The sequence below is a fragment of the Vidua chalybeata genome, chromosome 3, assembly GCF_026979565.1.
Source record: "Vidua chalybeata isolate OUT-0048 chromosome 3, bVidCha1 merged haplotype, whole genome shotgun sequence".
Lineage (NCBI taxonomy): Eukaryota > Metazoa > Chordata > Aves > Passeriformes > Viduidae > Vidua > Vidua chalybeata.
The window spans coordinates 62,487,731-62,504,180 of NC_071532.1; the positions used below are offsets into that span (position 1 = coordinate 62,487,731).

Sequence of the window (16,450 nt, forward strand, 5' to 3'; positions counted from 1 at the left end):
GACTGCCCTTCCTTGAGGAAGGCTAGTGTGGCCTAGCCATCTTCTCTACCTGTCTGTAGGCAGGATGAAAGCATCTCTTCACCCCCTATTTGTCACTGCTGTGTTGCTCACTCACTTTGATCAGCATCAGCATTTTCAGGCCTTTAGAAAAGAATAGATCCAATAAGAAGACCCTTGGCCTTGCTCAGCAAGAATGGGCAATCCCAGATGAAGGAAGTAGGCCACAGTCAGCTCCAATGAGTCAAACTTGGCAAAGCATCAGTTTTGACCTTTCTGGTTAAGAGCACTGAAAAACTGTCCTTGTCTCATACAAGCTGAAGTTTGCAATTTTTTTAATTAAATCTACAATAGTTAATCTACAAAACACATTTTGTGCACTGAACTTTCTGAATGATACCCGGTGAATTTTGTACAAATCTTCCAATAACTCAACTTTAACCATGCCTTCCAATGTATACTTTTAGTCTCTTGCGCAATCTATATGCTTCATTCTCTCCTCTGGTTAAATCTCATTACTTCACTCAGTTGTGGCTTCTGACTGTCACTTTATTGGTGTAACTGATTCTTTTACAGATCCTGGAAAAGAGAAAGAACTGAAATCTCCAGCTGCCACAAAAAATAAAGGTAATGTGGCAAGACGAATTTGTATATAACTGTAAGATCTATGTGCATTCAAAAAAAAAAAAAAGAAAAAAGAAAAAAAAAAACAACTTGAAATGCATTGCATTTCAGTTTTTAAAGTATGATTTAGTTAGGAATTTATAACCATAATACTATTTCAGTGAATTTATGATGCAACTTAATTTGCATTACCTGAATTAGAAGTGCAAAGAGAGCACTGGTTATGAAAATTTAGAAGGCTAAACTCAGAATTTAGGAACACTTGTTAACATTTCTTATGAGCTGCAAAGTGAAATAAGTTTTGAGTGATCTTTGTTCTTTCATCAAATTTAAGAAAATTTGTTGTTTCTTTTTGTGAGCATGCTAAAACTAATGAAAATTAATTTTGTGCTGCACATTTAATTGGTATCTTGTGTCAGTTGGAAACCACCAATCATTCAATCAATCATTATCCTAGAGGCATTAGATGTTAACCATTTAACACCTTAGCTTGAAGATTAATAAAATATTTTTTACAGAAAATGCTAAAGAAAAGGAAGGGAAGAATCCTACATCTTTGAAAGAAAAAGGTAAGAATGCATAATAAAATATTGGACTCGCTAAAACCACACAAACTAGAATGAAGATGCGAATTTTTTAAGCAATCATTATCGATCTTTCCATTATAAATCTTAACCTATCAAAATTAAATTAGTTAAAATATTCTACAGAATCTACAGCATTAAAAAGGTGGGGGGGAATATAAATAGAATATATTGAGAATTAAAGTTCAGAGTTCTCAAAATTAATTACATCAGTATCATAAACCACTCTGTGGAATAGTGAAGTACCTTGCAAAGAAGGTCTGAACAATGACAAGTCTTTAATAAGGGCCAGTTAAGAAATTCTGAACTGAATCTTTCACAAATATGTGAACAAATTAGGAAGAAAGAAAGGTTTATGAGCACATGAGTGGGAAATATGCTTTCTATACTCTTTAAAAGTTATAGCTAAAACTCCAGAGATTCATCCAGTCAACCATCTGCAACATGAGAGCTGGTCTGAATCTTTCTTGTATTCCTGGTTTTTGGGGTTTTTTTGGCAATTTGATCAGAGTAGATGGTTAACTCAGTTAAATTTCCTTTCATCAATTGTTTTATTGGGTGCTTTTTACACATCTTATTTCTTCCTTCCTTTCTAGAAATAACTTTATTTGGAAGAAGTTGCTTATGAATAAGTCTTATTTAACAACTTCAGAATAAAAAGATCTACCATAGTCAAGTTAATATTTATTTTAAGTTATAGTCTATAACCATTATGTCTATAGCTATATATAGATAGATGTGGTCTGAAATATGTAGACTTTAGTCTATAAATATTTCAAGTTACAGTCATTCTATATAATTTCAAAGAACTGAATGAAGAGATAAATTCAAGCAGTATTGAAAGATGTCAAAAACATATACAGCAAAGGAGGAATAATTTATTGCTAGACATATTTTCAAAATCCTAGAAGCTATTTTCATTCACTCATTTCTTTGTTCAAAAATTTAAATTAAACTATGACAATCTGCAAATTCTATGGTGCATATATTGTGCTTCTGTGTGTGTTCTACTCCTAATGTACACGTGCCGCATTTACACAAGCTTAGTTATCTGGACCAGAACTGTATATCCAAACTCTATGGGGTCCTGTGGCCCTCTCCAAAGACTGCCTATAATCTGTGTCTGCTTGATGGTGTTGTGCTGGAAAATTAAAAGAAGCACTTGAGTGACAACTCTGCCCCCTCTGGCCCTGCATGGAGCACATGTATTCAGCCTGCTGCTCCTTTCAAAGGATTACAGGGAGGCAGGGAGAGGAGAAAAAAAGAGAGAAGACCGAAAACTTTTTTTCTCTTTGATAAGACATTCTTTAGAGCACATGGATAGTGGTTTGCCAGCACTGAAAAAGTTTCCATAGTGTGTCCTTTTTTGAGAGTGGCCACAGCACTGCTTTTTGTCTCTTATGCTCATGTTTAACTTATCAACAACTTCAATTACTAAGTTGTTAGTAATTAGTAATTACAGGTCCTTCTAACATGACGAAGGAGGCTAGACTTTCTCCACCCAACCTTCAGAAAAGAGCAGGTAGGAATTTCTTTTAAATGTCAATACAGCTGAAAACTAGCTGCTGAATATATCTGTAAAGACATCACAGGTTCCTGACCCCCTGCAGTAGCACTGATATACAGCCCAGCTGAGCCTGTCCCTCAGATCCTGAGAGCTCTTGCTGATGCAGCCATCACTGTTTCCCATAATAGGCATCAAACTGGCATAATTCTGTGCCTGTGCCTAAAAACGAGGATGCTAATCAGTGAGCTGTAGAGCTCAGCTGAAAATATACCAACATCAAAGACTATAGGGGCAACTTACAAAGCTGTGGGGAGAAACTTCTAGAAACCTTGGTGCCTTTCTTAGTTGTGTATTTTCTTATTGCATTGTCGATTACTCTGCTGCATAAACGTATATTTCACGTTATTTGTCCCCCATTTCAGTCATCATATCTGCCCAAACTGTGGTTCATAAATTAATCAAAGCCTGTTTGCATGCCATTCCTTCCCCTCTCCATCACCTCTTCAAGCCTCATGAGTGGGCCTCTGTAAATGTTATTGACCAGGTCACAGGTTTTTTTACTCTTTCCAACTTGGTGTTTTGCAATTTTTTTCTTAAAGTGTATCTTTCTGGAAAATACAAATATATCAAAGTACACAGGAAAGTAAGGATTTTTAAGACTGCATATACTTCCTATTTATGTATCTTGGGAGCTTGTTAGTATTCATGTAAACTAAATAAAGGAACACTTCCAGGTGAAGTGTTAAATACTTGTGGTGATTAATGTGTGTCTGGCACCTTATGCAATAAAAGAGTATCATCACACCTCATTCCCTTTGAAGGATGGGCTAAGTTTGATTGAACAAGGATGATGTCCAGACCAAAAACCTTATCCTGAAGCAGTCTATTTTTCACAAACTGAAGCATAGTGGTTTTATTTAAAGCAGAAAAAGGAAAAATAAATCCCTGAATTTGGAGTTGTTGGTGGGATACTCTATAGATCATAACCCTACAAAGTTACTTTATCTATTTTATGAGGTGAATAAAATGTCTTCAGTCTTGGAGCCTAATTTTATTGAGAGTAGTTAAAAGAGAGCACTGGAACAATATGTTTTCCACTCCTTAGTGATACAGGACATCTCAAGACTCTGTCTGAATTTATAACTGGCTTTTCAGCTCTTCCCTGCAATAAAGACGAGTAAAGAAGCCCATTTGTACTCACAAATATAAAAAGTGATTTTCTGTTGGTGTAAGCATAACTTGAGGCTAATGAAACTCTTAAGTTATAACTCGTCACATGGTTTTTCGGTAGGTATCTTACCCAGCTAACCAGAGTAGAACTTCATTCATCCAGAGGGTGTAACAGTGGCACTAAAAGTTTGTAATATTTCATATATAACTCCTCAATGGGTTTTTGTTAGATATTTGCATTGTGCTGAGTTATTGACAGCATTTATCCTGTATAGATAACATAAATTCCTTCTCACTCTGTGTTCCATGGTTTATTTTCCATACAAATGATTTTTTTCTTCTTCTTTGCATTTGACATATTTTGGGATGTCCTTGAATATTTTCTTATGGCAGATATGTGTGGATACTAAACTTATTTATTTTTACGCACAGGTTGATAAGGAAAATAAGTCAGTAGTGTGTATTTCTTTCTTGCCATATATGTTATAGTATACTGTCATTAAAGAAACAAATGAGCTGATTTATACTTGCTATGCAATGTACTTACATTTCCTTTAAAGCAAAAGTAACATGAAATAATATCTTACCTGTGACATTTTTTTCTTAACTTGTAACACACTTTTTTCTCCTTAAATATGGAGCTATATTGTGAGTAGTAGCAGTTCACATTTCTGTCTATTTCCATTTATTTATCTGTCATCATTGTCATTTGCATGAGAACTATATCTTTATCCTGAGGATAGCACACACTGCTGCTGCTTCATCATTCTATGCCATCTTCCTAACCTGACCCAGCTTCACGCCCAGAGCAGAATGTGGAAGGAAAGCATTGACCCAGCTTTATTTTTTTCTCTTCTGTGACCAACAATAAAGGGGTCAGTTGAGAGCAGAAGTTTGAAAAGTCATCAGTGAGTAGCTGTTTAAATTTCTGAAAATGAAAACCTGCTCCCTGGAAGAAAAGCAGACCTGGTGATCTCTGTGTCCTTGGCTCAACGGGTGGGGAACTTGGTGCACCATGTAAAGTGTCCTGCACTGAGTTGCATCCAAAAGTTGTAAGACTCAAAAGTGCTGAACCTTCTTTAGGAGCTACATATTATAGGAAATCTGAGAGAGATCTGCTACATGGATGGCAAAAAACCAGCATGGGCATATGGCACAAAATCCACAAGACCAAAGATTTGTGGCTGTGACTGCAAGAGTGGCTGCTGATCACTGAGATCACCAGTGTGCCCAGAGTAAAGTGATCAAGTGGGGCAGCTGTTGCCTCAAGTCTTTTAATATACTCAACACAGAGGCTACCTCAAAGGGTTTCAGGCTTCACACTAGAAATTTTCTCTCAGTCCCATGAAGAAGAGTCCACCTGCTGCAGTGAAGATCAGGCTCCTAATTTCATAACCTATCCCTGTGCAGCATGGTTTATCCAACAGCTCCAGCCACCCTGGAAGTGATTTTTTTCTTTTACAACTCACACTTAAATCCAGATGGATAAGTGGGATCACTTCCTGGTACCATTGCAGCCAGGAGGATGTTCAGAGTTAAAATTAGTTTGTAAAGGAACTTCTTTTAGCTTTTTCTGTTTTACTGAAGATTTGGTTTACTTTCAGTTGGAATGAATGGCATGCTTTTTTCCTATATGCTTAGATGCTATATCCTGTCAGATGGAATGCAGCTGGGTCGATTTAGTATTCTGCAGGCTGTGATATTCTCTCACTCAAACCGCATACATTCAAAAGCCTATCTAATTATTTCTTCACTTTGGAAAAAAATATTTTCTCAAATTTCCCTGATAAAAACACTTAAGATGTCAAGAGACTGTGGCTTGAAAAAAATATTTAAACATTAGTTATTTACACAATATAGTGTATGCTTTTCCTGTGCTTGCTGACCCTGAATGCATATTCCCTGAACGACTGAGGCAAAAGATATAGTCTTCAGACAGAGAAAGCAGAAATTGTCTTCATGAAGTTTTGGATAAGACTCAAAGATTTCCTAATCTTGTGTCATTGCCTGCATTTCCCTCTTTTGAATTTCTCTCTTCTATGTGGTATTTACAGACAGTTGCCAAAAGCAATTTCTATTCTTGCTTTTGCTACTAATGTTATTGCACCTTAAAAATATGAGAGAGTCTCTAGAGAAGATATAAAGAGAGGTCAAGATCTAATCTATTTATGTTCACAATTTTAGTCTTGGTTTTTAAATATTTCTTGACTTTTCTTTGACTTTTCTTTTACTCTTGTCTTCTAAGTCTCAAAAACATAATTTTCTTCCTACAGATTCCCTGAAAGGAAAAAATCCCAAGAATTCAGAGAGCATAAGAGAAAAAGGTAAGTGAAGAAGTTAAGAAATCCAGACCTGAGTATCAGAACAATTTTTCAGTCTAGAAAGAGCTCTTGAGTAGGTATATAGAAGTGTGGAAAACCAAACCCATCTTGGTTCCTGTTTAGATTATTTTAGCCATCATATTGTTTTTAATAATATTTGTGCTGTACAGATCCCTAGAAATCATCTGGGCTTCTTTTAAATATGAATATTTGAATTTACATATTGGGGAAAATAATAAAATTTGTTTTATACCAGTTTATGGATGTTAGTCTGTCAAAAATGAGTTGTCTGAATCCCGTAGTGGGAACATTACTGAAGGGAACTAGACTAATTCTGGTTCATGTGGCTACAGCTCAGGAATGTGGGTGTCTGGGAATGAAACTGACTGAGGCTACTGTCACATCCAGGTGTTTGAGGGTGACTGATATGACAAGATTTTTTCTTAATTTGTTGGCAATGCAGGCACATACATCTCTGTCTCTAGTCATTTCAGCTGCAAGACCACTGCTAACTGTTCTCACAGGTGTCATGGGTTGCTTGATAGCATCTATTTGGAGCAAACTCTAGTTGCAGCAACACAGTGTGTATCGAACACTCTCTGGAGAGTACTGAAACAGCTGAAAAATTTAAACAAAACAGCAAAGGCTATCAGTACTGTGCCTAGTTCCTGAGCTGGAACAGCATACCTGAAGTCCAAATTTTGGAAGCTGGACATATTTGATGCAGTCCAGATTATGGCTGCTGAATAGATATAGAACAAAATGACACACTTCTGCAAGGAATGTTATTCCTTGTAAAACTGTAGGATATGAAGCCAGGGCATCCCTTGTGGCTGAGAATTCTCCTCTATGCCACTGCTCTCAGTCCCTGTGGCTCATCTAAGCACCAGAAGAAGATCATAGTTTTCCTTTATTTGTGCTTAGCTAACTCCTGAATTTTGGAGGGGCTTTTGGGGGATTTGTTTGGTTGGTTCGTTTGGTTTTTTTGTCCTTGATTTCTGTCTTGTCAGTTACTAGAAAGGGAGAACTAGAATATCAGGTTGTTTTTTTTTCTCATCTCCTTTAATACTTTGTCATATACTGAAGAAAAAAAATTAAAGATACAATTAAGTCCCTGAACTATTCATTTTGACATAAAATATATGAATGTACATTTGTACATGAGCACTGCTCTTCTTTTACAGACAGTGTGCCTGTCATTTTAAAAGGCTATATACACACAGGAAGTGAAATTCTGTTCACAGGCAATATCCATATGGCCTCTTCAATATTAAAAGAGTATTGGAGTCCTGAATGAGTAGCTGGTCCTTTTGTCATTCTTGAATAAAAAAACTCTCACTTACCTTTGTTAGCAGCCTCTGGCTTTTAAGAGGAGTATTCCTAATATTTCAGTTGTATCAATGTGGATTAATTTTTATTTGGGTTCAGCAAAAGAAAAAATCATTGATGCTAACTGCTCTGTAGAATTTCTTTCTTCTTTTTAAGTAATTCTTCATTGCCTGCATGAGAGAGGGCTCCACAGTTTCCTTAGATTCAGAGAAACTAATGACATTTTGAAGGCTTATTATTTTGCATATCCAAGACTAGAAAGATGAATGGATGACCTTGTTTTTTTGTCCTGTTCTTTATTTCCATGCTGTTAAATCCATTTAATTATCACATCTCTTTTGCTCTCCACATATCAAATTGTTTGACTTGCTTTCTATTCAAGTGTCATCTTATTTCCCTAACCTGACTTGTGATAAATGTTAAATGTTTCTTTCTAGAGAGTGGAAAAAGAAAAGATGTGAAGCCTCCAACAGCCTTAAAGGAAAAAGGTAATGTCTTATAATTATGTGGCTGGCAAATAACAAGTCTTCTGCTGGTATCTCAGTGCAGTTTTGATATATTTTGAATTACAGGCTATAGGTGAAAAGGGACCAAACCTAGATTCTTTTAATTTAAAAGATCTGATATATTGAAAGGAGCAGTGTCTGACATGATTCAGAAATAATAAAGTCGTAACACTTCTTATTGTGGTGTTCTTTAACTGCTGTCTGACCTGCACAGCCAATATTGCACTGGGAGTGCTAGTCTGTTCTGAGTGAATTAGAAACAGAGCTGCTACTGAATGCACATGACAGGCTGAAATGATAGGCTGCATAGGAATGAGTGCATGGTTTGACCTGCACAAATTTTGCCAGCAAATTTAGTGGGAATTATTTTTGGCTTGCTTTCAACTTTTGTTTGTGCCTTTTATTGAATTAAATGGAAATTCTAATACTCAATACATCTCTTTCATGCATTTGGCTGATCTGGTGTTATGCACATTTGTTACAATACCAATGAGCACAGTGTATGTTTATGTTGCTAATTTTCTCCTTTCATTTTGGTGTTTGATTTCTTTTTCAGACTCTTCAAAACGAAAAGATATTAAGGCTTCAACTAATCCTAAGGAAAAAGGTAACAATCCCAAATTGAACTGAGCCTTAACATAAGTTTCACTTGAGAAAATAAATCCATTGTGCCAGGAGTCACAAATTAAATCCTAGTTTCTTTGGTTTGCTATTTCTAAATATCATTGAATGGCATCCTTTGCTGCTGAACATTCTTTTTACCTGATTGAACAAGTGACAGGTGTATATGAGGCTATACAAGCAAGTTGTAGCCGTGGTATTTTATAGACTCTAAAGTCAAAAGGAACTAGTTTCTTTTTTCTTGATTGTGTCTCATTCTTTCTATTTAAATTAGTAATTTCAGATTGCATTTTACTTCTACATATTGTTTGATTGCACTTTTCTCTCTCTTCTTATACTGAAATATCAGAACTAGCCATCAAATAAAAATCAGTTACAATTTATAATACATCTCAAATACTAGGCATATTTAGGCACTGTAATTATAATTAACCAGCTATGTTCAGGTTTATTTATTCATATCAAACAAATTCAAACAAAACTTAGTTTACTTTTATCCTATTTGCATATGTGGACTAAATGCCACTTTTTCATTATAAAACAGTTGCTCAAGTTAAATGTGTAAATAATTCAACATGGATAAAAATATGTAATATCTTGTTAGCTAATAACAGTCATAGGAATGTAGTAGTCTATCTTGATATCTTCCAGTTGGTTTTGAAAAGTGTTTCAGATAACTGAATAATACTGCTTCCTATTTTAGAGTTTCCCTAAGGAACACTAGAAATATTGAGACAATATTTTCTCTGACAAACTTATGAAAGACAACATTTGCAAGTTTTTTAGTGCAGCTATTTCACCTAGTGTATAGCAGAATAGCAAAAATCAGCTATTACTTTGCAGAGTTGTATCATTCAGAATCAAAGTAAAGCCTTAAGTGCTAGCAAAAAAAAGTGCTATTGAGAGTAGCCCTGTCAAGAAGGACTTGGGGGTGCTGGTGAATGAGAGGCTGGACATGAGCCATCAATATGCTCTTGCAGGCAAGAGAGCCAGTTGTATCCTGGGCTGCATCGAAAGCAGTGTGGCCAGCTGGTCACAGGAGGTGATTCTTTCCCTCTGCTCTGCTCTGGTGAGACCCCACCTGCAGCACTGCATCCAACTCTTGGGTCCCCAGCACAGGAAGGACATGGACCTGCTGGAACAAATCCAGAGGAGGCCGCCAAGATAATTAGAGGGATAGAGCACTTCTCCTATGAGGAAAAGCTAAACAAATTGGGTTTCTTCAGCTTGGAGCAGAGAAGGCTTTGGTGTGACCTAATTGTGGCCTTCCAGTACCTTACAGGAGTCTTCAAGGAAGATGGAATGAGACTATTTACAAGAACATGTAGTGACAGCACAAGGGGGGATGGCTTCAAACCGAAAGAGTGTAGGTTTAGATTAGATATGGGGAGAAATTTTTTACTGTGAGGTTGGTGAATAGGTTGCCTAGAGAAATTGTGGATCCACCGCTGGAAGTGTTCAAGGCCAGGTCAGATGGGGCTCTGATTTATGTGACCTACTCGAAGATGTCCCTGCTGCCATGGGAGGGGGGTTGGAACTAGGTTATCTTTAAAGTTCTTTCCAACCCAAACCTTTTTATATTTCTGTGAAAATGAACTAGGGCTTAAAGAGTCTGAAACTCCTTTTAGTAGTCAAAGTAGATGAACCTGAATTGTCAGATCAAGGTCCAGGGCATTAGAAAAATAGGGACACATTATTGTACCATTCCATTTGGTTTACTTTAGCCAACAGGGAGCAATAACCCTCCACAGAAAGAGTTGGAAAATGTTGAAAGAGGCCATCCAGATAAGTGGTGGAGTCATCTTTCTTGGAAGTATTAAAAATTTATGGATATGGCATTTGAGGACATGGTTTAGCAGCAAAAAAACTATGATGGCGCTAGACTAAACTTGGACTTGATCTTAAAGATCTTTTACAACTTTAATTTTATGATTCTAAGTATGGGCAGATTTTTATATATTGATTATTGGTTTAATAGAACTTGGTTTATTATTTCAAGCTTGAGGCAAGCAAGGCCTATGGTCTTCCTGTTAGGTTCTTGCAAAAATGTCCATGCAACATAGTTAGGTTAATGAACAGTTAAACATTAATTAGACCCTTAAGCATTTGACTCTTGACCTTATCATTAAGTTTCTTCTCTAATTCTTCTCATAAATATTTCTGGTTGGAAGATTGATTTATTTAAGTAATAATGAGAATAAAATCCTATTTACTTCAAAAGATCAAGAATTGTAAAGAAGAAATACATGTCTGTAAAAATGTTTTAATTGCAATGCTAATGAATTAGCTTCAGTGAAGTGTCAAACACCCACTCAACTATGCAAAGAATAAGTATTTAAAAAGGACTTCATTTACTCAGTTTGATCAGACAGTGAAACAACTGGTGAATAAGAGCTCCTGTCAAATTCCAAAACTGAATTATTTCAAGAAAGGACATGTTTAATTAAACACTGTAGACTTCCACTGGCTGCACATGAAACTCAATATATTTGAAAAGGAAAGTTACTACCCAGAAATTATTAACTCTACTATCTCTCTTTTCTTTATAGTAAAAGTCCTATTCCTGTAGTAGCTGATAGAACATATGCAAGATTTTTCCTATGGTATAGCAGTAGAAAGTATGAGCTATGTTCAGAAATGAACTTTCATTTCAGGCAGATTTTTTCTACACGGCCTAACTTTTTGACCTATAGATTAAAACACTGTAAGAAACATAAAAATCGATGTAGTGTTGTCTTACAGTCTTATAGTTTCCTGCTTGTCAAAACACAAGAATGAAGATTTGAATGTTTAGTGTGAATTATGCTGAGTTTAACTCTACTGAAGTTTAAGATCACATTAGAGACAGCTATGATTGTTCTGCTCAAGAAGTGTGTGTGAAGTCTGAAGTAGAATTGATTGGTTTTATACATACAGCAGGATATTTGGATGAGCAATGGACTCATAGCCCTGGGTTTGCACAGCCTTTACCAGCTTCCCAAGCAAGATGAGCACTACCCACTTCAGTTATTCCTACTGGATTGAATACAACCTTGTATGTCATCTGTGGATGTACTTGATGCCTTGCACAGCTCACTGAGAACAAATGATATCTCACACCTGAAGTAGGCATTTCTCTTTGATTGTTGCTGACTCTATAAGAACTTAAAATATTTGGATTGGATTCTGTCAGACACACAATTGGGCCAACTGCCTTCTAAGTCTTGTGTATCTCAGGTCTGCCGAGTGAGCAGGACTATAGATCCTTCAAGGCCCTGAAGCAGGACTGCAACAGAAAAGTTGAGTAGGAAACAAGTTGAGTAGGAAAGTTGAGCTTGGATGGGAAGATCTCAGGTTATATACTCATACATAGTGACACCACTTTTATGTCAACAACAGGATTCAGTAATTTGCTAGTCATCAAAGTTAGTGATACAGCAAACCTTATACAATCTTCCTTTGGAGGCAGTTCAGCTCAATGGCTGCAGGTTTTTAAAAGTTGTTTCTGTCTTTTCTGTTTCATGTGACAGATATGCTATTTCTTAGCTTCTGGGATTCAAACAAGTGCAACATTTCCAAAAGCAAATACAACTAACTCAAGTGACACTGACTATGCATGACAAGACATTGACATTTTGTCAGAAGAGTGTAACCCCAATGCATAAAGTGGCTTTAAGCATTCAAGTGGGATGCTGCACATCACTAACCCTCTCTTTCTTAACAATGATAAGTGACATGCCACATACATCAGACAGGCAGTTTGGGAAAAGCCTCTCTGGGGAAAAGTATTCCAGAAATTTTGTGGCCATTGCCCTGTAACCAAGTGTGAGAGGAGGTCACCTTTATGAGCACTTTGGTTTTTTTTAGCCAACTGACAGTGCATAGGGTGCTTCCTCAGAGGACATCTCAGGTTAAACTAGCCAACCAAAAATGCCTTGAGAAATAGCAATGTTTGTATTAGCACTTGCTACTTTACAGAAATCTGTCAAATCTAGTGTAAATTGCAGTAACAGAAGTGGCCTCAGTGTAACTTATTTTGTTAGGATAAATACATTTCTGTAATGTGAAAACCAAATTCACAGAAATTCAATGTAGAATTATTATATAAAATAGAGAACTAATATGAGAGAACTAATAGAGAACTAAAATGTAGATAGATTTGGTATGCAAAAATCTCAATATCAGCCTGTTCAAATGACCCATCCATTGCATAACATCATTGCTTCACACTGTCGGTGAGAAATACTTCAAGAAAATACCAGAGCTTTAAAAGTCAGACTAACATAATGACACATATATAACCAAGACTGAGTCATAACAGCAGGCATAAAATTCCCATTTTGAGTCAGCACTTCTCTGTAAATATTCTTCAACAGACGCTAGAAAATAAGAAAAAAAAGAACAGAAGTAACATACATAATATGAATGCACACCAAATTAGAAAAGGGAGCTAAAATTTTAATTGCAAAAAGTAGGTTATATAAAGTATGTTTTATGGCAAACTACAAAGTGTGAAGTTGTCCTCATGGCTTGATACTTGATTTTTTTATTACTTTTCCTTAAGGAAAATATTCAAGCTGAATAATATTCACCTGCATAGGTATGTAGAAATACACTTTTGGTAGTAAAAACAGGTTTGTAAATGAAAGTATATCTACAGATACTTCAGATATTTCCTGGAGTTAGGGACTGCTACATGCTACTACAACCAGAACCCCATAATTGCATCCTGAAAAGTACTCTGAATCACAAAATCACAGACTCATAGACTTATTTATGCTGGAAAAGGTGTCCAAGATTATTGAATCCAACCTTAGACAAAACTAATTGTTTTTGCCATTGTCAACTAGACCATGGCACTAAGTGCCATTTCCAATTGTTTTTTGAACACCCCCAGGAATGGTGACTTCAACACACTGGGAAGTCCATTCCAGTGCTTAGTAACCCTTCCTGTGAAGAATTCCTCCTGATGTCCAACCTGAACCTCCCCTGGTGCAGTTTGAGGCTATGGCCTCTTGTTCTGGCACTGGTTGCCTGGCAGAAGAGATTGACCCTCACCTGCCTACACCCCCATTTCAGGCAGTTGTAGGGAGCAGTAAGGTCTCTCCTGAGCCTCCTTTTCTCCAGGCTAAACACCCCCAGCTCCCTCACCTGCTCCTCATAAGACTTGGGCTGCAGATCCTTCAGCAGTTTCATTGACCTTCTCTGGACACACTCCAGCACTTCAGTGTCCTCCTTGAAGTGAGAGGCCCAGAAATTAGTCTATTTTTTTCTCATGTTTATTCAATAAATATTGATGCATAATATTATTGTTTCACGTATTATTTTAGATCAGAAAAAAAGGATTCTCTCTGACTGGGATAATCTGCTTCTCAAGAGCTGATAGAATCAGGCTTATTCTGTTTTATTGCCATTTTTCTTATAGACTTATAGAATAGTTTAAATGAGGAAGGGTCATCTAGTTCTACTCACCCTGCCAAGGGCAGGGACACATCAAACAAGATCAAATTTCTTAAAGCCCTATCCAACCTGACTTTGAACTCTTCCAGGGATGGGTCATCTCTGGGCAATCAGAGATGACCAGAGATGACACCAATAAATTTCTCTGAGCAACTTATTCCAGAGTCTCATCACCCTCACAGTAAAAAAATTCTTCCTAATATCTAATCTAAACCTACTCCCTTTCAGTTAGAAACCCTTTCCCCTTGTTCAGTCACTATACATTCTTGTAAAGAGTGTTTCTCCATCTTTCTTGTATGCTCCTTCAGCTACCTGAGGCTGCTAGAGGGTGTCCCCAAAAAATTCTCTTCTCCAGGCCAAACAAACCAAATTCTCTCCACCTGTCTATATAGCACAGATGCTCCAGCCTTCTGATCATATTCATGGCCTCCTTTAGATTCACTGGAATTCTTCATGTCCTTCTCAAGTTGTGGCCCCCAGAATCTGAACTGCAGTTCAGATCTCACCAGAGTAGGACAGAATCTCCTCCCTTGCCCTGCTGGCCCAACTGCTTCTGATGCAGCCCCGAACAGGGTTTGATTTCTGGGCTGTGAATGCACATTGCTGGGTCATGTCGAACTTCTTGTCCACCAACATCCCCAGATAGTTGTCCTTTGGGCTTTCTCAATCCGTTCTCTGCCTAGTCTGTACTTGTGCTTGGGATTGCCTCAGTCCATGTGCGGGATCTTGTGCTTGGCCTTGTTGAACTTCATGAGGTTCACACAAGTTCCCAAGTGTGTCACAGTCTCTCTGGATTTATGGCCCCAATTGTACTGGACCAGGCTCCATACACAGTCAAAGGGAACTTGCTCAGGAATGTTACCACACTCTTGCCACTTCTACCAAGTGACTTTACAGAGAGACGACTGTGGTGATTTAGGAATGGCATTCCTCAATTTAGTGTTCCCACTGGAACACTCCAAACCACGCACTGCTCAGTCACTTTCCCCTCACTCTGCTACTGTGGCAGGCTGGGGAGGAGAATTGGAGGCCCAAAAGGTACAGATTGTGAGTTGAAATAAGAACAATTTGCTGGAAACAGCAATGAAATAAGACAATGAACAATAAGAGCAATTATATTAATAGCAGAGGGTACAAGAAGAAAAGCATGTGAATGTTCCCTGCAGAAACCCCAACAACTGACCTCTCTGTCCACTACCTACCCAACCTGGAATCCATCTCTACCTCCCCAGAAAATCCCCAGAAAATTATGTAAGGTGGTATAGAATTACCTCTGAGTCCTGGCTATGCTCCCTTCTGACTATTGTAAAAATTAATCCTATCGTAGCCAGATCCAGCACATGGGGTTAATAACCCATACAGTGTGAATATTTCAACTCCTAGTTTGTACACTTTCCTTCTAGACAATATCCTTGTGTATTCTCATTAAGGCATTGCTGGCAATAAAGAGAAAAACACTGTAAACTTTTTGGTGGTTATCGAACAGTTTTTTTCTTAGTAGGTCAGCAGCTATGTCTTACAAATTAAGGCAAAAGGGATAGGCAGGTTATGAGGGAGTTCAACTGTAACATCATTCTTGCCCATTAGTGATAATGCAAGTATATAATTGAATAAGAGGTTATTTCTCCGAAACTGTTCATTAAAATCTGGACCAGAGGAGAAAAAGGGTTTCTCCTGCTACTGAATGAGAATCATTCTAAATAACAGATGCTCCAGCCAATTTAAAGGCTAAATTCTCCTCTCTGATACTCACTATACTGGTTCTTTTAACTGCAGTTTCTTAACATGAGTAAGATTTCACTTGACATGAATAAGAGAAATTCTGAACTCAAAAAGATTGAAAGAGGGAAAGAAAATATCTTCTAGGAAGGTCTGAGAGAAATATCACTTTATATGGCTCATAAATATTTTAAAACAGTATCTTCTTCTCAAGCTATGAACAGATGGACAATTTATGGTGAGATGGGCAACGACAGTATCAACTCAGTGAATGTCAGAAGCTTTGCTGTAGCTGTCTACATGAAGTGGTTTTCACTTCAGCATAACAGCATGCATATGAACAGTTATCACAGAGTACCTGACTCATGGGATGAGTTTGCATTTGATCTTGTTTCCCCACAACTTACATGTTTCTAAGTAAAATAAATATAAGAACTTAGTTAAAACTTCAATTACTTTCAGACAAAACAGTTACCGTATCAGGGAAAATACATTTAAGTTACTCCAGAGTTATTCAGAATTTAAAAACCTGTCAGAAATTCGGTGAATTCATAATTAAATTAAGAACAAAATCAAATATCTGGGAAAACATGGAGTTCCAGCTTGCATTGTATCTAGAAATGGAAACTATGT

The 16,450-nt window shown here is 37.1% G+C and overlaps 1 protein-coding gene across 1 annotated transcript in view; it reads left to right on the top strand.

Annotated features, from left to right (window-relative positions):
- The window catches only part of TRDN (triadin), a 268,183-nt gene that overhangs the window by 204,286 nt on the left and 47,447 nt on the right, over positions 1-16,450 (top strand). Inside the window, 5 exon segments of the mRNA XM_053937519.1 lie at positions 574-624; positions 1,140-1,190; positions 6,156-6,210; positions 7,974-8,020; positions 8,595-8,645. Of these exon segments, the coding sequence (XP_053793494.1) occupies positions 574-624; positions 1,140-1,190; positions 6,156-6,210; positions 7,974-8,020; positions 8,595-8,645 (255 nt within the window).